Raw genomic sequence first — 21875 nt, forward strand, 5'->3', positions numbered from 1 at the left:
GATGGTTGGTCCAGCCCTGATGGGTTTCTGTTGGCATAATGAGGGTGGATAACTATAAAAAACACTGGCTGCAATAAAAGCAGGAGCTTGCTCTTTTGGGAGTAATAAGTCCTAAAGGCTTAGGCCCATGTAGCTTAGGATTCTCCTTTCTTTCTTCATTATTAAGGTTTCTCTGTCCTCCCCATCTTCTTTTCCCCCTCCCCCTCTTCCCTTTGGCAAACAAAGCATCATTTGTTTTATTTCTTCTGACTAATTAAACCCCCTGACAGAAGGTGGTCGGATGCTGTATGATCTGAGCCTTGCAAGGGAAATTTCCTTGAAGGAGAATGAGGGGGAAAACCAAGGCTGGTTTAAAAAGAAATAGTGATACCAAGAGAAAAACAGCAAGGCATTCTCAAGGTAAGAGAGAAATCAGTCCTATGGGAGTTTCCCAGCACCACAGCTGAGGAGAAAACTGGTTGTCTGCAAGAGACAGGCTAGGAACAGGGTTTCCACCTGCTTGGACTGGAGATAGTCCCAGATAGCCTGTCCCTCACCACCTCCCCATGTCTGCTGATGGGTGCCATCCAGAAGCACCCCAAAACACAGCTAAAGCCATGCCCAGTTGGAGCTGGAAAGAAAAGCTTGGCCTGGGCCAAGCAAGAGCAGAGCAGGTCATTATGAGTCGCAAGTCCTGCGATTCTGTCACCAAGCATGACAAGGGAGAAGAGAAGCAATCAATGACATCAGCTGGGATGGAAATAACGAGTGCTACTGCCTGGGGCTGCTTGCTGTCCTACCACCTCATCACTCTGCCTAGCAGGGCAGAAGGACACTCCTTTTCTTTACAATTTCACTTTGCTTCCTTCTTCTCTTCTATTTCCTCTTTTTCCTTTCTCCATCATTTTTTTCTCTCCTTTGTCTTCTTTCCTCCCTTCCTTGGCCATTTTCCATGACATATTTTGCCTTTTCTTCTTGCTCTTAATGCATCTCTCTGGCTCTCCCCCCTTTATATTCTCTGCATTTCTCTCTTTCCTTCTCTTACTTTCTGCATAACACAGTAAAAAGTGACTTCATTTGAGTTGTGCTTGTTCCATTACCCTGCTCTGGCTCCAGGGTCAAACAGGCTCCAGTTAATGCCATGCAGTTTGCCTGAGACCTTACAAGCAAGCTGTTCTTTCTGCTTTTTCCATCCTTGATACTGAGAAAGGCTGTACAAAGTCTCTATAGGTACAACATCATACTAATAAAGTCACTGAAAAATTAAACCATTTATTTTGCTCCCGAATTAAACACAGACATACAAGTTTTGAATTTGGGGTGCTGGGCTTTGTTTTTAGAAATGTGTTTGCTATTCAGAATGGTTGCCTTGAGCTTGACTTCCTGCACATTTGAAATTAAGGACTCATTAAGTCAGAAAATTTCAAAAGTACCCGTTGCAAGGGGCATCTAGAGCTTTCTAATCCAATTTACTGCTTGGCGCAAGACTATCACTAACATCAAGTGAGGTTGGTCATGGTTTGTCTAGATGAGCCTTGGAAATTCTCAAAGATGGAGAGTTTCCATCCCTCTGGTGACCGTTCCAGGGCCACACCACTTTCCCAGTGACGGGGTTTTTCCTAAGGTAAGCTACAGCTTGTGGCTCTTCGCCTTGTTAAATCATCAGGCACAAGCAGGAGGAGTTTGGTTTTGTAATTTTTGTAATTGCCCCTCTAATACCTGTAGGCTGTGATTAGATTGCCCCTTACATTCATCTTTGCAAGACCAAGCAAGTCCAGCTGCCTTCATCTCTCTCCTCACAGGTCATGAGCTCAAAGCAATGAGACTCACTCCACTCTTCTGACAAAGAACTGGACCAGGTGGGTGTGATTTACTCCAAGAATTGCTCAGGAACCATTTTACTGTGCCACTGGCCTAAAGGCTTTTTCACGATTCTTGAGAAGTTTTTTAAGCCACATTGTATTGATTTTGTTGCTGGTTGGACAACTCTTGTCAAAGCAGAGAGCTGGTTGTTAAAATTGCTGGAAAATAATGCTTTTACCAGTACTCACAAAAGTGAACAGCTTTCTAAGCAAAGGGGTGTATGTCAGTGCTGTAAAGAAACAACCGAGAAGGCCTGAATAACCAAGAGGTGAACGTCTTCTTGTCATCCGCCAAAAAAATCCTGAAGTTTTTTTTAATCCCAATTTGGTTAGATTCTGGGTTTCTCATTTAGGCTCAGACCCTTTGTATGTACACGTATATACTGCAGCGGTATGGTAAAGCACCAGCCGTGTACTCAACCCCAGTACAACCACTTGACAAGATAACAGCAGCCACCCCAAAGGGCAGCAATCTGCAGCAGTATCTTTTAGGGACTTCAGTAATGAGTGATGCTATGACACCTTCACCTGGGTGAGAACCAGGCTCTTGACACAACTCAGCTGACAAAGGTGTAGCTGATGTATGTGTCCACCTCCAGGGACTCTGCAGAGGCAAGAGGAGCAAAGCCTTGCACTTGCCTGCAGAAGGAGCAGATATGAGGCAGGCACGCATGGGCAGCAGACTCACTGAATAAGATGGTGCTGTTCGTACCCCACCACTCTCCTGACCATCATGCAGTGCTCAATGAAAGTAGCACTGATGTACAGCTGTCTGGTCATGCCAGGGCATGCCAGTTGCTGAGGCCCACGGTAAAACTAGAGATACAGATGGAGCTGCTCAAGGGAAAGCTCAGGTTTCACCTCCTGGAAGACATATTTCTTGCACTAATTGCAGAACAGGGAGAGAAGAAGAGCAGGACACAAGCTCTTTTTGGTGGACTCCAAAATATGCAGAGTAGCAGGGATGTAGTGAAGGCAGGATTGGGCCACAGCTGAAAGGAGCTTTTTTGGTGGGGCAACATTATCAGAAGGACTACAGATTTCACTCAACTCAACGCAGAGAAGTAGGGAAGCGGCACCAAGCCATGTTTCCATAGAATCATTGAATGGTTTGGATTGGAAGGGACCTTTAAAGATCATCTAGTCCAACCCCCCTGCCATGGGCAAGGACATCTCAAAGCCCCATCCAACCTGACCTTGAACACTTCCAATGATGGGGCAGCCACAACTTCTCTGGGCAACCCACTCCTATGTCTCACCACCACTGCTGCAAAAAATTTCTTCCTTATGTCCGATTTAAATCTACTCTCTTGCAGTTTAAGACAATTGCCCCTTGTCCTGTCACTACAGGCCGTGGTGTTGTGGACCGTACATTGGCCAGCAGCTAAGCACCACACAGCTGCTTGCTCACTCCCCCTGCAGCAGGATGGGGCAGGAGAATCAGCAGGGTAACACTGCAAAAGCTTGTGGGTTGAGATAAAGAAAGTTTAATTTTTTTTTAAAAAAGGAGGGGAGAAACTAATAAAGAAAGGGGAAAAAAACAAAACCCAAGAAAAACAAGTGATGCAAAAGAAACCAACTGCTCCCTGCCAACCGACGCCCAGCCAGTCCCCAAGCAAAGGCAGCCCCCACCAACCTCCAACCCCCCAGTTTTATTGCTGATCATGATGTCATATGGTATGGAATATCCCTTTGGTCAGTTGGGGTCAGCTGTCACGGCTGTGTCCCCTCCTAACTTCTGCGCCCCCAGCCTCCTCACTGGTGGGGCAGTCTGAGGAGCAGAAAAGGCCCTGATGCTGTGTGAGCACTGTTCAGCAATAACTAAAACATCACTGTATTATCAACACTGTTTTCAGCACAAATCCAAAACATAGCCCCATACAAGCTACTATGGAGAAATTTAACTCTATCCCAAACAAAACCTGGTAAAAAGTCTTTCTCCATCTTTCTTATAGCACTTTAGATATTGAAAGGCCACAATAAGGTCTCCCCAGAGCCTTCTCTTCTCCGGTTTCTAACCTCTGAGGAGGACTTTGAGATCCCTGCATGAAGATCGCTTAGTGGCATCATTAATAAATAATCTTTTCACAACTTCTTTCTGGAACAACCCAACAGCCTTCCCAGCCCATGTCATTGCAAGACAGGTCCAGAGGATTACTACCTCGTTTTGCTTCCTTCGTATCGTAACTACAGGCTTCTCATGTCAAAGCTAATAGTTACCCATTATCAGGAACGCATTTGTGGAGCTGAGGGTCCCTTTTATGTAATTTGGCCAGTCTAACAGGCAATTCCATGTAATTACAGTACACAAAAATCACCCAGAGAGACATCTTAATGTGCTACTATTTATTAACAATTGCTAACTCTTCACTTGGTATTGAGTCTGCTCTCAAGATACAACATGGCAATCTGCGTTTAGTAAACAGCCTTGATGAAGCTCTCAGGGCAGAGGAGTGATCACGCAGCCGCTTGTTAATACGAACTGTCAGGATAATTTCCTTCAGGCTGGTGGGGAATTACAGGAGTTAACGGTATGCATTATCTACCTGCCAGTCGTCAACACCACGGTCAGCTTGCTGCCATTCTTTGAACTACCAGACTGCACTCTCAGTGCCTCAATTTCCACTCCTGATATCAAGGAGGGCTGGATCAGGCTCATATTAACTCTAAGGACCACTCTCCTCCTGCCCAGCCAGCTGTTATCAAACATTTTCACTAAATAGCCCACTGTCATTATTTAAAATACACTATGCTTTATTCCCTTCCCGCCCCTTCTCCACTGCACTTCTCCTGGCCAAGCTACTGAAATCAATGTTTAACAGGGCTCTGATGAGTAGCTGTAAGCCACTTTGCAGCCCTCTGCAAGCTGCGGTTTGGGAACCAGCGTGCCGAGCAAGGGGACTGCAAGCGAGGAGAGCCGGGGTCTATTCCCAGCTTGCCCGCAGGTTAGCTGCATACTTGTGGCTCCATCATATAAGCCAATCTTTTCAAAGTCCTCTCAGCTGATCTGCTTTAGATTGCAAACACTGGCCTTAACTTCTCAGGGGCCTATTTTGACCCCCTGGAAATGGAAGAGAATAATACTGCTCTCCATCTCTCTTCCAAATCTTAACTCAGCTTAGCTTTCTGATATGTGTAAATGCCTTAGGGGGTTCCTAGGGCTACGTCAGGACAATCAAGCACCAGCATCTCATTCTCTGCTGTGCAATATTAACATGGGGAGGTATGGGAGAGAGAAAGAGAGGAGAGTGCTTTTGGCTTAACTGTTTGCGAGCTGGCCAGATGGAGTGTCTGGTTTTTAAATATTTGCTTTGTTTCAGCCTTTCCGTTTAAAGCATGTTGAAGAGAAAATAGAATAAGTTTCCACAATAAAGCCAGTAATAATCAAAATGGCCTATTCCTCTATGGGTACACACTCTTTCCTTCTGAGACAACAGAGGCAGAAGTGAACTTTAATCAGATTGTGCAGTACCACTGTGACAGGCACTGCGGTAAGCAGCAAACCTCTATCTCACAATGTCAGTCCTAGAAAATAAAATGGTCCAGGACCCACTCCATTGCCCTGAGATGAAGTGATACAGTATAGATAATATTCATACAAACTCACCGTTCAAAACAGAGGGGTCTTGTCCATGCTGCTAGTGGAACATTAATGGATCATGCCATCCCCTGGACCACAGCTGGACGTTGCTAGTTGGCACAAGCCAAGACACAGCCGGGGAACATTATAACAATTAAACAGCAGGGACAATTACAGGACAGTGCTAGATCCTTTGCCATGGAATTTATTATTAATAACATTATTATTAATATTAGTAGCATTATTTTACAGTATGGACATATGCTCTAACTACATTAAAAATGAGCCTTCTTTACTGCTTCTTTCTGCTTGGGATTGTCCCTTCCCTGTACTACACAAAGGATAATCGGTTCAAAGCCCATAACTGATTTGCAAGCTGGTCCTTGCATTACCCATCTTGCCCTGGTTTCACAAGTGTGCCCTTATCTCTAGTAACTTCACAGCAGCAGTGCTGAGCACCTTGCAGGGAAATGTGGAGAGATTTACACACAGTTAAAATAAAATAGCTCCATGGCAGACTGGGAATGGAAAATGAGGGTGGAATCCAGACTGTGTTTATCCTGATTTAAGCAGTGTTTTGGTTCCATGCCAGGCTACAGCATTTCACCAAATTATTCCAAAACAGCCCGCTGTTTGTTTTATTTTATCAATATCATGCTGATGAGTGATGCCAGACTGACAGCTCTCCCCACAGCATGGGCAATGCTTGCCTCCCCCGTGCCCACAGATCCTGCCCTTGGGAGAGACCTGACTGAGGAGTGGGGGAACACCTGAGGCCATGGTGTCTGGAGGAAGACTTCTGCCAAAGATGCTCATATCACTCTGCTGCCTACCACCATGGAGAACAAACGCCTGTCTTCCCTTTCCCGTTCTAACATCCTTCCCTTAAGAAAAAACTTCATCCTAAGCACAAGCCGTGAACACTTGTGCAAAGACTGCCTGAGCCATCCCGAAAACACCTCTTAAACCCTGCCTTCATTCAGTCCCTTTGCAGATGTGATTCCTCTCCTGTAGGACCCAGGCAGAGCTTCCCATCTCTCACTGTTCAACCACTGAAAATCCCTGCACTGGCAATGGCTCCTGACCCGAACTAGGGCTGAACCAACAACCTTGAAGTAAAAGATGTCTCCAGCTCATTATCAGTCCTCAGAGGCTTTCAGGGGCTCGCTGGCTAGAGCTCGCCTCTGAACAGGAGGTGAAGGGATTTCAGTCATTTATCAGATGATCTGTACACTCCTATGATGATAACAACAGCTTTATTCCCATTGCAATCTGAAGAGCCCATGGGATCCAGCATGTTTCTGCCCACCCAGTTCAATACACAGCTGTTTACTGGGAAGTTACTGGTGCTAATTCCCTCTACATGGAACAGTGATCTCAAAGCAGCACTCAGGGAATCAGCTTCTGGCCCTGATACCCATCTCATTCACAGCTGAGTGACTGGAAAGTAAAATTGTAACAGCCCCTGGATTTACAACTGTACCGAGTTGATATAAACGAGATCAAAACTGTCCCCAGTAGTAGGATATTCCCCATCTGGGGAATGGCTGACATGATTGCCATATTTAAAAGAGCAAAAAAGAACAATTTGCCATGAAAAATGAAAGTGTTGTCTTGCTTGTGGGAAAAGAGCAGAGTCATTTTGCTTTCACAGGTTTACTGAATATATTCTGTATATCCTTTTGGTTAGCAGGGCAGGTAGCTATTGAGCACTCGAGCTGCAGACTTAGTTTTGACTGACCGTTATCATGCACATCATCATCCTAGTTTCCTGATTAGACAGTCCTAACATTTAGAGGGAAGTTTCAAGCTCAAATATTCATAATTACAAGCCTGACATTTGTTTGCCATGCATATTGCCCATTTTTGCTTAAAGATTGCCATTACTGCCAAAATGTTGCCAGTAGATTTGTCCACTCAGCTATTCATAGACAGCAAAAGTACAAAGGGCACAAGCCTTTCAGAAACTGATTCAATTTTGGTTTAAATGAGTAGACATTTGTTGTAAAAAAATAATAATGACTTAATTTCCATGTCTCGTTTCATGGCAATTCAAGGGCAACCTTAGCCTTTAGGCAGGGCACAACAGGGCTCAGTGGTGAAGCAGCTTGCCAAAATTACCTAAAAAGGCCTTTTCCAGGACAAAGTACTACAGAGATGGGTGCGGAATGATATAAGACAGACAAGCAACGCTCAACAGTTCGACTGACTCTTCAAACACAACGTGCTTACTCCTTGAAGTGCTTTGAAAAGGAAGATAATCTCATTTAGCGCTAATGTGCTGACTCCCACCCCTGATGAGCCCATGAAACCCAGCCTCCATCACCCACTTGTTACCATTTTCAAACGAGCACCTTTGTGATGTCTCCCACGCTGTCCTCTGCCTTGGAAGAAGCTCCCCCCAAAACACCCAGAAAGCTATCCAGTGTTCTTGCTTTAAACCTCCTCTGTAAAACCCTTCTTGGTGCAATGCCTACAAAACAATCCTGACAATGGCAGATGTGCCATGACTTACTACAGATCACAATGACTAATGCCCTGGCGCTGTTTACATGTGCCCCCACACCCACCCGTATCCAAGCATCCTTGTATTTCAACTGAAAATTTCAGCTGTATTTCACCTGGTTTGGGTTGGGGTGGCTTTGCGGCTCGTTCAGCACCGAGCAGGTTGCTGAAGTCGTGCTCCATAGCTAAGCCTCCCCGGTGATGCAGTGGTCCAAATACCATGTGATAAATATAAAAAAACAGTGAATCAACAGCTACAGCTAGATACGGAAAGCAGGCAAGGTGGTCTCTCCAGTTGTGGACAGACCTTGTGATTCTTCCAAATACATTCCCTAACCCAACAGAGCTTCCCCATCTGCCTCCATCCCACTCCTCCACCTCCCAGCAACGTGCCACATCTCTGCCACATTTCTCTCTTTTACATAGCAAGAAGCAGCCACAAAGGTGATCTTGTTTACAGAATTACAGGCAAGAGGGTGGGAAAAGACCTGACAAGCTCAGCTCACCCATTCACCTGCCTCAAAGCCATCTAAACCATCCCCAGCCTGTTCAAGAAAACCTTCACTGACGGAGGCTAGGCTCTCGGTGCTTGACTATCCCTGCAGCCAGAAGGTTTTCCCTTGTGCCTAAATTAAATCTCTCTCACTGCAATTTGAATCCAATCCCCACCAGACACAGAAAGCAGATTACTCCCTTTCCACAGCTACCTTCTACCCATTTGAAGACTATTATCCTCTTTTGCCTCAGTCTTTTCTTCTTGAGAAGAGTCAAACCGTCTCACAGAGTTCACCTCTGCTCACCATCAGCGTGGAAGTACCACACCAAACATCTCTGACACATCATCCTCTCCCACACACATACTCCCACACTCCCACACTCACGTACCGTACCAGTCATCCTGCTTGAACACAGAGCGGAGCATCCCGGAGAGGTACCGCTCACCCCCTTCATTCACATTTCTGGCCCTCGATGGCTCAAATCTGCACCCATTGAGTCTGAGAGCTGCTTTCTGAGCTCTTAGGAAAGGGGAAAGTGGGAATTGGGAAGACCCTGGTGTCCTGGCGTAAATCCACACCTCCTTTAACAGAGCAGTAAGCTGTGGCTGAGTAATAGGGCAGCTGTCACACTTGCTAAGCTGCCTTCATGGCAACAAGCCATTAAGCACTGCAGCTCAAAATAAGCACCAAACCCCTTAGGAACGCCTGGACACGCAGTATCCCAGACGCGCACAGTGAGTCTTTAATTTCAGCTGAAGACAAGGGACTAACCTCAGCCCTGGTCTGCTCCTGGGGTCACTTGGTTAATGCCAGTACGGCTCTTCCCTTTACACCAAAGAGTGAATTTGGCTCGGTATTACTCACGCTGAAGCACTGAATCTCACAACGGTTTTAAGCTCCCAGCCACTTGACAATGTTCCTCTCCCACGTCCCCTTCAGATGAAGAGATACAGGGTGATGCAGCATTTGCCTGCAGAAGAGTCACTGCCAGGGCTGTGCGGAGCTCGCTGGCTTTGGCTCGCGGGGGAAGAGCTGCAGACCCACGCTGCTGCAATCCCACCGCCTGGAGTTTTGTCATGAGTTAAAGACCTGAGCGAATCCACAAGCGCGGAGCAGAAACTCAGCAGAGGAAAGCTGTCAGCTGTGAATATCTACTGAACAACCCGCTGGATCGACAGACAGCTGAATCCGCAGACAGCCGCGAAGGAGGTGGGATGCTGGATGACTGCTTATTATGCTGAGCCAAATCCTCCTATTATTACCTTGTGTGCTACCTGTCTTCTTTTAATATATTCAAGTGTTGTCCCTCCTAGAAGCACAGAACTGAAAGGGATTTCCTATCAATCACCCTTGTCTCTGATTCCTTTCCTATATATGTTCAAACACCAATCACTCACTTGCTGATGGGATCCCTTAGATATCTCTCTCTATATATGTTATATCATATAACAATGGCAATCTCCATTCACATCTCCCACCAAAATAAGAAACCCAGGGTTCCTCTGCTCCCTGGCACCTGGAGCGCATCACAAGCTTTATCAGTAATCCCCTTCCTCTAAAAACCCAACATAAATCACCCGTACGTTGACTCTGGGTCCTCTCCAAACTCAAATGAGATTTAGCCCAAATTCACTCTGCAATGCATACTGACAGACTTCAGGTCAGTGATGACAAAGCAAACGTTTAAAAGCAGGTGACTTCCAGCAAAGCGACAATGTAGGATCACAATTCAGCCCCCTCTGCTAAGAGGCCACATTTGAAAAATAAGGCAATTCTTTTAAGAGGGAGCTAGACTGTCAGCTGGCCCATTTGGCCATCTAAGGGCACACACGTCCTCTCTAATTCTTAATCATAGTATGAGAGAGAATGGGAGGGGAAAACTGTCTGCCCAGCTGGTTCGCACTCTTATCTTCTCCATGCTGTCAAAGCCTGCTGAAACTTGGGGCGAGTATACTGGGTTTAGTGAAAAGAGCATCTCTGCTGAGCAAAGGAAAGACAAGCTTGTGATTTATAGAATCACAGCCTGCTCCTACGGGTTGCCACAGACCTTAGGGAAAGGTATCCCTGAGAAAACACAGCAGCTGCTCCTGCTGTGGAGCAGGAGATGGGCGAACCCCAGAAATCCCCAGCAGCACTTACACCATAACCTTCCCCAGTCTCAGCACAAAGCTCTCCTGAGATGGGCAGGAGTCCAGCTGGAAGTGTCCCTTCATCACTCCCGCTTTGGCCTCTCCATATCCGGGAAGAGTCCAGCACTAAGAGCACAAAACCCCAGGAAATTTTAGGAAATCTTTCCAGTTCAAGGGCTCCACAGCAAGAGGCACAATCAGCTCCTGAGAGACACTCTATGCACAGCAGCATCCCGGAGAGGACAGGGTGATTGCAGGAAGAGGTGCCAACAGCACAAGCGCAGGAGGCTTGCAGAGGATTTGGACCTCAAAAGCCCAAATGTTTGCAGCTCAGCAATGTTCACCCTGGCACAGCTCTTGCTAACTGAGCAAACGGAGGCTCCTAATGCTCTGTCAGGGAAATAACAGCACTTGGTGCTTTCTGTAGCACCCTTCAGGCCTGGGGCACTGTGCAAAAATGGATGCACACAGCCTGGGATGTCACCTGCAAGGGTGCTGCAGCTGGAGAAATGGAAGCAGACAACAATGAAGTGATTAGCCCAAGGTCACAATTTCACTTACAGGCACAGAACCAGCTCTCAGTCCTGTACCTTAGCCAATGCACCAGCCTAATAAACTCTTCCCTAGACTCCCTGTACAAACTGGCAGTAGTTTGATGCCTTAAGACTTCGAGCTGGGCAAAGCTGAGAATTTCCCTTCAACAGAAAAGTCCAGCTTTTGAATCAAAGAGTTAATATTGCAGGAGAACCAGTATCATTATTAATGAAACATGAAAACTATTGTAAACGTGAGAACCGGCTGTTCTCAAGGTATGCAAAAGGATTTGTTCTTATCCAGACTCCAAATCTCACGTGATAAACGATGGTAGAATATAAATGTTAAAATGTTCATCTCGAAATAAAGTGCTCTGGTCTTATCTAAGTGAAACATTGCTATAATTTTCCATCAAAATGTTGTCAGAACTGCTACACCCTTACAAAATATTTCAATTCATTAACATCAACATTTTTCCAGGGGAAAAGCATGCTGCTGGAAAACCTGGATCTACTCCCTGTGCAAGTGAGGCTCTACAGAGTTTTAGGACTTTACAATAACCCACCTTGTGTCTGCGTACGCTCCCTGAAGTACACAGACCTCCCATAGCACAGGGCAATCTTTTCAGAGGGAAGATCTTCAAGATACAGCAAGATCCCACCAGACCTGCATGTTGATTCCCTTCCTACAGCCTGCTCAGCGAAGATGTACACTGAAAGTCTACTCCCCATGCTTCATTATTTCCCCAGGGTAAAAAGGATTTCTTCTCCTCTGCTGCACACACAATGTTGGGATGTTGTCAGGAAAGTAAATGCTGTGAGTTTAGAGAGGAGCTCAGAAGCTGTTATCCCTTTGGGTAGGAAGAACACCACGAAAGGTGCCTTGCATTCATGCAAACTGGAGATAACAACGAACAAAGCTTCTTGCAACATCCTGGGATATCATAGGGTCAGGGCTGCTCGCTGCGTAACTCCCTTGCCTTGCCAGAATGCTTCCAAGTCAGCTCTGTAGTTTGGTCTGCTACAGTACACCCCACAAAAATACACAGGGGCTGTACAGCCCTTCCACTGCCTCTGTCGAGTCGAAATAGCAGGGGCCGAGGGAAATCGGACCCAGAGAAAGAGCTCCAGCTTTTGAGCTGGATCTGAACAGCTCCATCACAGTTTAGGGATGTCTGTCTCCAAACCCGATTCAAAAACAGCACTTTCAGATCCTAGCTGCATTGAAATCAAGGAAAACTGCTTCCTTTTCCCGCCGCGTGAGCAACACTCAGGGCCTAGCCTGGGGAAACTCTGTCCTTGGCAAGTCTGAATCGGCTGCCTGGGCAGCAACACTCATCCCCCACAAGCCTTTCCTGGTCCTTTTTCACTGCAAAGAAGCTGTGCCCATACCAGGGTTACAAATATTTCAAACTGCCAGGGCCAAAGACTCCAGAAGGGAGATTTATAGCAATAAATAATATTAATGACACAGACGGATGAAGCTTCTTGTCCTGAGAGCTCCAAAGGCACATGAAAAACTGCACTATAAATGTCACCGCCGCAGACACCAACGATGACGAGATGCCACCTCTGGGGAAGGAAGGCAGCATGGGCTTGCTCAGAATGACACTCAGTCAGGAAACCAAGGATGGTCCGACGAGGACCTGGGAGAACAACGCTCCATGGCATCAACAAACCCTGAGATTTGCTTACTGGAAGGCCTCAGGAGGTAGCCAGGCCCCAGCTTTCCTCCCAGCATGGCCAAAGGATTCATCCTGAGTTGACTCCAGGCTGGGAAAAAATGAGTTGTGAAACAGTAACCCAACCAGCAGCCAGCAGAGTTGGAAAGAGGATGAAGGAAGCAATTTTAGGCCTAAATCCCAAAGGACCAGCTGAGAAGTTAGTTGCAGATATAATAAAACATGCCTGGGGGAAGGAAGCTGCATCCTCCTGCAACCAAGCCCACTCTCAGATGCGAAAATACTTGCACTGATGATAAAGGGCTTACACCAACCCTGTGTTATCCAGATAACACTCCAAACACCTAGAGCTGAGGGAGCAGCAGTATCCAGCCACTTCAAATTAACCATTCTTTTTCCTAGCTGCTTAGTTAAATAGGACCAAGCACTGTGTGAACATAAAGACTTAGCCTTCCATTAGAGAAACTTCTGCTTTAGCCAAGCTAAGGACTCCTTTCTTTCTTCCCACACTGCCTGGTCCTCTGCCCGCTGCCAGAAGAAGGATTAGCAGAGGACCTTCACCAGCAGCTCAGCTGCACACCTGGGCTGGCTTCATTACAGGCTTTGCCTTAGAAGAATTTCTGCAGCAGAAATCACAATTTATTTTCTCCGACCATGCAGCTTCCCTAAACTTTGTCAGGACTGGGTTGTTTGCAATGACAGCATGGAGTCCTTCCCGCATGGGACAAGGCACACCCATCAATCTTCCTGATGGTCATCACAACCTCTGGAGCCAGACACTTAAGCTGCTGTAGCTTGGACTGAAGGGTCAAGCCTTGCTGCCGGCAGGACACAGCCCTGCAGGCACACAGGGCGGGTATAGAGCAGCAGGGTACAGAGGTGCAGGAGACGGGTCCTGGCTGGCTCACCTGAGCTCAGCCTGGCCACCTCGAGAAGGCTGGATACCACTCCTGAAGAGCACTAGCTCAGCAGACTATCTCCCTGCCCGCTTAGTTTCACGCAGATCCCAGCCTGCCTGGTGGGAAGGCAGGGAAACAACAACCCGTGGAAGAAGACGGGTGCAGGGATGCCAGCATCAATGCAACCAGCTGCTTCCAGGCCTCTTCCAAGCGGGAACCCAGTCCCAGTCCTACCTCCGAGCATCCTTCAACCAGCACACCTCTGCCGAAACCAAAAGCTTGGTGCCTCTCTCAAGAGGACCCCGAGAGCAGCTCTACCCGACGCCCCAAAGCCCATTTCACAACGCTGTAGTGGCTGGGCCTGCACGGGGCCCGGGCAAACACAACCAACGCTGTGTCTTTAAAATCACTTCAGTGCAGATGTTGTTTCCATGGTAACTAGTGGACCAAATACATTAGTGTTTCTAATAATAAACCAAACCTTCATCTTGGAAAATGTGATCCCCCCCCTCCCCTTTACCACCATCACCCTTCCTTTCTTCCTTTCCCCTCCCCTTTTGCTGAATTAAGCCAGCATTTAACAAGCAAGGCATAATTAGTAAATAATTGCAAGGGCCCAGTAACTCCCAGTGCCCAGGCAGATGGAGAAGCGCTAGGTGGAGTGGGGGGAGGCTTTACTCTGTGAACCTGGGAACTGTCCAAAAAGGGATGAACTACTTAAAAAAGAAAAGAAAAAAAAAATTAAAAGCACAAGGTGGAAGAGAGGAGCCTGCAAAGCCCCTTTTGACCACCCTGGTGTCGCCTGTGGTGCCCTGGCACCCGCCCCGCTCACTGACTCAGGGTGCAGCCGCCCGGCGATAATTTCTAGGAATCTCGCACTTTTTTTCCGGAGGCTCTGACCAAGACGCGGCACCGGCTTCGTGTCACCGACAGCGGCCAAAACTTCGCAACTCCTCCCCTCCACGGTCCCTTATTCCAGAGTGGGGACCCCCCCACCCCAAAAAAGCGTGGGGTAGGGAGACGGACCCCGAGGCGGGAAAGGGGACAAGAGGGAGCTGCGGAGCCGCGGTGGGGAGGGAGGTAGCGCGGGGTGATTCCCCCCCAAAATAAGACACGTGTGAAGACTTCATGCGTGGGGAGCCCACGGGAGTGAACACGCCGGGCAGGGGTTGGCCGCCCCCCACGTTTAGCGGTGTTCGTATTCAAAGACACGGAGCAGGGATGGAGGGATGGGAGGAAGGGGAGAAGCAGAGCAGCAGGAGCCCCGATATGTGTGTGTCCCCCCCCAAAACCGCGGTCAGGGTCGGGGGGAAGGGGAGAGGAAGGGCGGTGGTGAAAGGGGAGGGTGATGCAAAGCCTCACGGTGTGTCGCTACGGTCCCGGCGACACCGGACTGCAGCAGGGCTCGGGTCTGTCCCCGGCGCCCCTTCTTCGCGCCAGGTACGCGGTACCCAAAAGCCGCACGCCGAGGATGCTCCGCTCCATCCCGGTCGTGTCCCCTTCCCTCCCTCTTTATTTTCCCCTGTCCCCCGTGTGTCCCCCCGCCTTCTCCCCTCTGCTCCTCCCTCCGCCGCGCCGCCGGCGGGACTCACCATGTCGGGGCTGAGCTGGGCTAAGATGGCGAAGGCGGAGAGCCGGTCACACAGGCACTTAGTCCGGGAGGCGTCGAGCGGGACCGTTCGGCAGCCGCGCCAGGACCAGGCGCCGGGCGGGGAGGCGGAGGCGGAGGCTCGGCTGGAGGAGGGAGGGAGGGACGGGGCGGTGGAGCGGGGAGAGAGGGAGAGCGGCCGTCAGGGCGGGCGGGGAGCGGGCACCGCGCCCCCCGCCGCCTCCCCCCCCCCTCCCGCCGGCCACCCCCATCCCACCATCACCCCCGACCTGGATCTTCTCGTCCCGGTCCTGGTCCTGGTCCGCCCCCAGCTCCCCCGCCCCGCTCTGACCCCTCCGTCGCCCCCCACCCATGTAAAGTCCCCCTCCAGCCCCCGGGCTGCCCTGCCCCACCCTCCCCATATACACCCCCCTCACCCCATAGCCCACGTATCCCGTGTATGCACACATAACCATATAGCCTTGTCCCACACACTCACTACGTGGATGCATAACCCTATAGCCCTGTGGCATACACCCTATATAAGCATGCATAATCCTATAGCCCTGTACCACGTATCCTATATATCAATGCATAACCCTATAGCCCCATCTAACATATCCCATATACACCTCCCTAACCCTATAGCCCTGTCACACACACCCACTATGTGGATGCATAACCCTATAGCCCTGTAACATACATCTCATATAAAGATGTATAATCCTATAGCCCTGTCCCACATATCCCATCTACACCTCCCTAACCCTATAGCCCTGTCCCACATATCCCATACATGGCGCATAACCCTATAGACCCATCCCACAGACCTGATATACACCTCGCTCCCCCCACAGCCCCGTCCCTTGCCCAATATACCCCCTGGCACCCCTGCCCCACACCCCATATAGACATGTCCCCCCCATGCCACCCCCCCTACATAGACCTCCCCCAGTCACATGATCCCCACAGGGGAGTGCACCCCTCCCCCACACCAATCACCCCAATACGTGACTCCACCCATCCCCCACACCTTCCCCACCCCCATATGACCCCCCTCAATTACTTCACAGGCATCAGCCCCTCCTCCTCCCCACCCCCAGCTGTCCCTCCCCCCTCCCCTTGTTCTCCCCGCCCCAGCTCTCTGGGACCGGGGTCTCCAGGGGCCATGACAGGACCCCCCTCAGACCTCCCCTCACCCCTAGAGCTCCGGGCAGGGCAGGGATGCCCCTGCTTCATGGCCAGAGGGACAGCGAGAGATCTAGGGGACAGGGTCCCTGCTTTCCCAGGCTCGGGAAGAGCAGCAGAATGGGGAAGGGGTCATAGGTGGGAAAGGCTCCATGTGAAGTTGGCCATTGTCCTGCAGATGGGATGGTTTCATCGGGAGAAGTTATTGCAGCCCCATCTCCGTGTAAGCACGAAGGGCTAAGCCAGGGAAAAGGGGAATCTCACGCTCTGCCTCGCGTGCCGAGGTACAGTCATCACCCAAAAAGTACAGTCATTTTCCACCCATTGCTTCTGTGTTTTGTCCACACCATTCTCCTGAAACATGGTCACGCGCAGGGTGCAAATGAGGAGAGTAAGTGCAGAGATGCAATGGATGGGGAGAAGGTCAGGATCCATGCGGATAACCTGGGCTTCACTGGAGCCTGGGACAGGATGTGGAAGCAGAGCAAAAGGGCCATATGCCTTCACTGGAGGAACATGGGTGTAAGATGTCCCCTCTCTACATCTAACCATCTTCAGAGGAGGGGACCTAGGCAAGAATGCCATCAGCAAGCTCAAGGCAGTTCCAGATGGAGCCAAGCTGCTCAGCAGCCTTAGGTGTATCACAGATGGCCTGGACTTCTCCGTACTGCTGACTCCAGCAGACCTGCCTTGAGTTGCGGAGAAGTTTTTTGCAGGTCTCAACTCCATGCCCACACTGACACGTTCCTCAGGCAACGAGACAGAGCCTCCCTCCACCTCCCTAACCACTCTGCAAGAAAGCGGAGAGCATGGGTTGGGTATCAACCGGGTAACAGAGCATCAACACATGCAGTTGATCCTGTTGTGATTATCTATTCAGATCCAGTTTAATACATGACACTGAGCCTTCCTGAATTATCTCTGTTTTGGATTAAAGCACTTTTCATAGTAAAAAAAAAAATAAATAAAGCCAAAGTAATTTTACTGTAGACATTGTCAGCAACACGCAATCCAGAAGAGTTGTTTTTCTGGCTTCCATCCAGGCCTTTCTAAACGTCCGGACCCTCCTGCATGTCCATCTACCAGATGGGACATAAATCTGTCTTCCCTGGATAGTCAGCTCTTCACATGCTCTTCACTAAGCTAAGTCACATCATCTCTTAGAGACTCAGGATCAGGCATCGTTCTCTGGTCTCTTCCATGCACCTTCTGCAACTCACCAAAGCCCTTCTTGGAAAGGACTGAGAGATTCAAGGCCCATCTCAGAGGGAATACAAATGCTGTATTCTCCCCTATATGTACCACCTATATTTCCAAGAACTGCATTAGCCAGTCGTTCTGTTTATTCACTGTCACCAAGACAAATGCCTTATTTATGATGTGTACAAATGATGACAAATGCTCAGACTCTACCAACCAGTTATGTATTCTCATAGAAAGTATTAATTTAGCTTGACAACATCTATTTTCCATAAGTTGATTGCTATTAATTTCTCTGTTTTAATGAGTATGCTATTATTCAATTATAATCATAATATTACCCACAATCCCCTAATTTTTGGATCCCGTATCAGCTGGTGTGTTATTGTGCCTAAGACAGATGTGAGGCGGACGGCTCTAGAGTGAGGCTGTTGTGCTTACAGACACATGCTCCTCTCTCCAGATTTTGGGAACACTTCCACCCTTCTTTTACTAAAGAGGAATGATCCCCAATTAGCTTTAGCCTGCTCTTTTGAAACTCTTGCATGCAAAATTACTCCATGTGGTTTCTCTTAAAAACATCTTACTTTATTAGATGATGCATAGCATGTTTTCTAGCTGCTGGTGTAATGAAAAGTATTTCATTAGCCTGGGATGTGGACTAAGTAACCAGGCTCTCTTCCAATTACAGAATACAGGCGTTTATTGAAACTTCTGCATTATTATAAATAGATCTGTCATTTCTAGCTAGTAACAAATCAATACCATTAAGACTTATTTTGGTTTTAGTATATTCCGAATTTTCCTTTTTATTCATTTCAACCATCCTGAACAATAAATTTCTTGCATCTTTTTTTCTCTTATCTTTTTCAAGCTTTTAATTTGTATTGCTTGCTATCAATTTATCCTTTGTCCGTATTTCTACAACAGCTTTTACTTTCCCTCTAAAACAGACTGTTGTTGGTTTTTGTAGATATTGGTTTATTTGTCTTTGCTTGGTTGTTTTTTTTTTGGTTTAGCTGGGGTTTTTTTAGTGCTCTGGTTATCTTTTCCATTTATGGGTTTGTGGATATCTAGAAAAGTGCTCTTAAAAGGGCTCACAATTATCCTTAACTTTTTCTGTTTAAGCAGGCTTTCACAGCAAATAGACATGCTTAAAGTCATCATTCTTAAAGCATCGAATATGTGTACATTGTCACACGTACATGCCCTGCCCCCAAGCAATCTGAACTCTCTTGAAATCTGTGAATACAATTGCCTTAACATCACTTTCAATCCCAAAGCCCAGCTTTACTCATTTACCAGCTCTCAGAGTAGACGAGGACAGATCTGGGCCATGCATCAACAGAAGTAACCTCATCCAAAAGAAACAAAGAAAAAAAAAAAAGTAAAAGAAATCAGAAAGCCTACCAAAACAGGAAACCCCAGGGAAGGTATCAGAAAACAAATAACACTCCGTAGATGCTGCGCCTGGTCTCACTCTCTCATGGCAGAAAAGCTGACAGTACAGCAGTGAATGGAAAACCAGAATAAAGTCTATCCAGGGCTAAAGCCACAATTGGCATGGTCTGATATCCACTTCTAGATGCACATACAGAAAGAGCACATAGCGATATCTAGGCAAAAAAAAAAAAAATTATAATAACCGCCCTTTGCTCTTATAAGAGCTGGTCTGATGCCTGCTTATTTATCCCGTTGGATTCAAAGAAATCAATTGGAGCAAAGCCATTCAGTTTTTACTTTAAAAGCTGCTATAAATCACATACAGGATGGGTGCTGTGGGATGTGCTGAGCCAGAAACTTGGTGTAAATCACCTCAGAATAAGTCCAACTATGCCATTTAATAGAATATGAAAATCTGGCCCTCTTTACTACCAGTTATTATTAATTGATTATTACCAGTTATTAAACTACTCAGAATATTCAATGCTGGGTGCTCCAAAGATCATGTCCATTCCTCTCGTTTTAAGCTCCTCAGAAGAATAACTCTTCTCTCATCCTGTCCTTCTACTTTTCAAATCTGCTTAATTACCTATTCTCTTTGCCCTGCAATCCTTTTGATACGAACACCTCCGCACCCTTTTGGGATGGGGCTTGGAGCTGGGTTGGGGGAACGTATTTGCAGGTAGAAGGACATGCCAGAAGAGTCACCAGCCTCTTCTCACTGTCCACGTGCCACCATGTGGCAAGAGGCAGGCTACACTCAGTCTTCAGAAAGCTGAGCGCAAGGTGTCTTGGGCATTGCACCATCAGAAGGGCTAACTCATACATCATCTAAAAGTTTGCGCGTTGCTTCACTCTTGGCACTCAAGTGAGGTGCCAGCATTGCCTTATTCCCAGTGTAGACATGATATTATGAACATTCATTCAAGCCTAGCTTCTGGATTCAGCCTCTGTTTCTTTATTTTAAAATGAATTTCTAGTCCGCATGGTTGCTGAGAAACTCCTAAAAATGCATGATTCAGTTGCAACTGGAAGGCTTCAAGATCACAGTGGTATTGACGTGAAATCTCATGAATAATGCCAGTCTTGTGATTTTGGGTGGTCGCATTCATGGCTTCTGAATGTTTGAGCCTGTCCAGCAACATCTGCTGCAGATGACATATTCAATACCATCGAGAGAGATCTAATGGGATCTCTCCATAGTCCATGGGCATCACATCTGAGGGAGTTTCGGTCTTGTTGGATGCAGATAGCATTCTGCCCAGACAAGGGTGTGTAGGTTCAGCCAGCAAGTATTACCAAAAGCCTCATAGTTCAGGGAAGCCTTCAAATCCTAAATGATTCGATCACTGAATTTTGTGATAAAGATTGTTTCACTGGGATCTGCCCAGAGTGCAAAACAGGGATATTACAAAATGGGCATATTGCATATTTGAATGTAATATACTTTAATCATATATTAAAAGCTGTACAAGAAAACAGGATATTAATGAACAGCTCCGTAAGGGGAAGTACATGTGTGTGCTTGTGTGCGTGTGCCTATGTGTCCAGGTTTCATCTGTAGATCAGTACTGAGCCTTTATCTTCTCAGCAAAACCTTTGATTCTGCAGAAAAGTACACTGGGTTTGTAATGGAAAACCCATGCTCACAGCTCGGTGGCAAAGAAAAAGAGCAGAATTTGAGTTATTCACAAATGTTGAATCCAGGTACACTAATAAGGAAACAGAATTATTTCCAGGCAGTCTCAAGAGGGGAGGGAAGAAGGAGGAACTCTACTGAAGGGAAAACGTGGGCAGAATATTAGAGAACGGTGTAGTCAGACTGATTACAAGGCAATAAAGAGGAATTGTAGAAATCCCAAACCAGACTGGCGTAAAAAACATTGTACTGGAGGGGTTAGCAGGAAACCTGACAAGTTGGTGCTGTCTCCAATGTCTGTAGTCAGATTTGTCTCCAGTGTAATTCCAATGATGTTCCACAAAAAAATGTCTCACCATATGTTACAACATGACTATGAACTTTATTTGAGCACTGGATGGGAAAAAGCAATTAAGCACTGTCTTGTAGATTTAAATAGGAGCTAAGCACATGCTTAAGGACTTTCTTAAATAGAAATGCTGTTCTGAATACGAATTTGCACAAATGGCGAACCTTTGCTGTGGCAAGAGGCATGGATCAGAAAGAGGTTTTAAAAATGGGGTATACATTTGAAACTTAAATACTACCAACGATCACCAGAGGTTTCTTCCAGTCTCAGTGATTCTGTGATTCTCTGACACTTCTTGCTTCACATGGGCCGTTCCCCCCTCGCTAACCAGGCAGGTCATGCAAGTGCTTGGCATGGGTCCAGCTGGCAGATTGATTATTAATTTGGAGAACGAACCAGAGATGAAGTCAAAGTTAATCCTTTCTGTGGGATTCCCAAAAGCAATTTTCATTTCCAGCCAAAGGCTACCCCAGAGCGCCTTTCAAACACTTTGGCTCTGCACAATAGCTTGGGACAAAAAATGTACAATCATTTTTCCGCAGCAAGTGTGTCAGAGTCACCGTTTCTGCAGGACCTCAGGGCTGGATTAAAAAGTAGATGGTTCCCAGGAAAAAGGGACATGAAAAGATTTGCACCTTTTGAGAAAAAAAGGCTGGTTACAAAAAAAAAAATAATCTTTGATTGGCTGCTAAAACAGTCACAAAGGATCTCATGCCAGATAGGTAAACACTGGAATAAATTAAACACTAAGCTAAATATGGGCTCAAATAAATCTTTAACAGTCTAGCTGCGCAGGAAGTTT

At 47.2% G+C, this 21875-nt stretch overlaps 1 protein-coding gene across 1 annotated transcript in view; it reads right to left on the reverse strand.

Annotated features, from left to right (window-relative positions):
* Window positions 1-21875, reverse strand: part of ADGRB1 (adhesion G protein-coupled receptor B1) — a gene marked incomplete at both ends in the record, with an annotated part of 199586 nt that overhangs the window by 69044 nt on the left and 108667 nt on the right. Inside the window, one exon of the mRNA XM_082307543.1 lies at window positions 15259-15400. Within this exon, the coding sequence (XP_082163669.1) occupies window positions 15259-15400 (142 nt within the window). The remainder of the gene's footprint in view (window positions 1-15258; window positions 15401-21875) is intronic.

Source organism: Platalea leucorodia (assembly GCF_965183815.1).
Source record: "Platalea leucorodia genome assembly, chromosome: 1".
NCBI classification, from domain to species: domain Eukaryota; kingdom Metazoa; phylum Chordata; class Aves; order Pelecaniformes; family Threskiornithidae; genus Platalea; species Platalea leucorodia.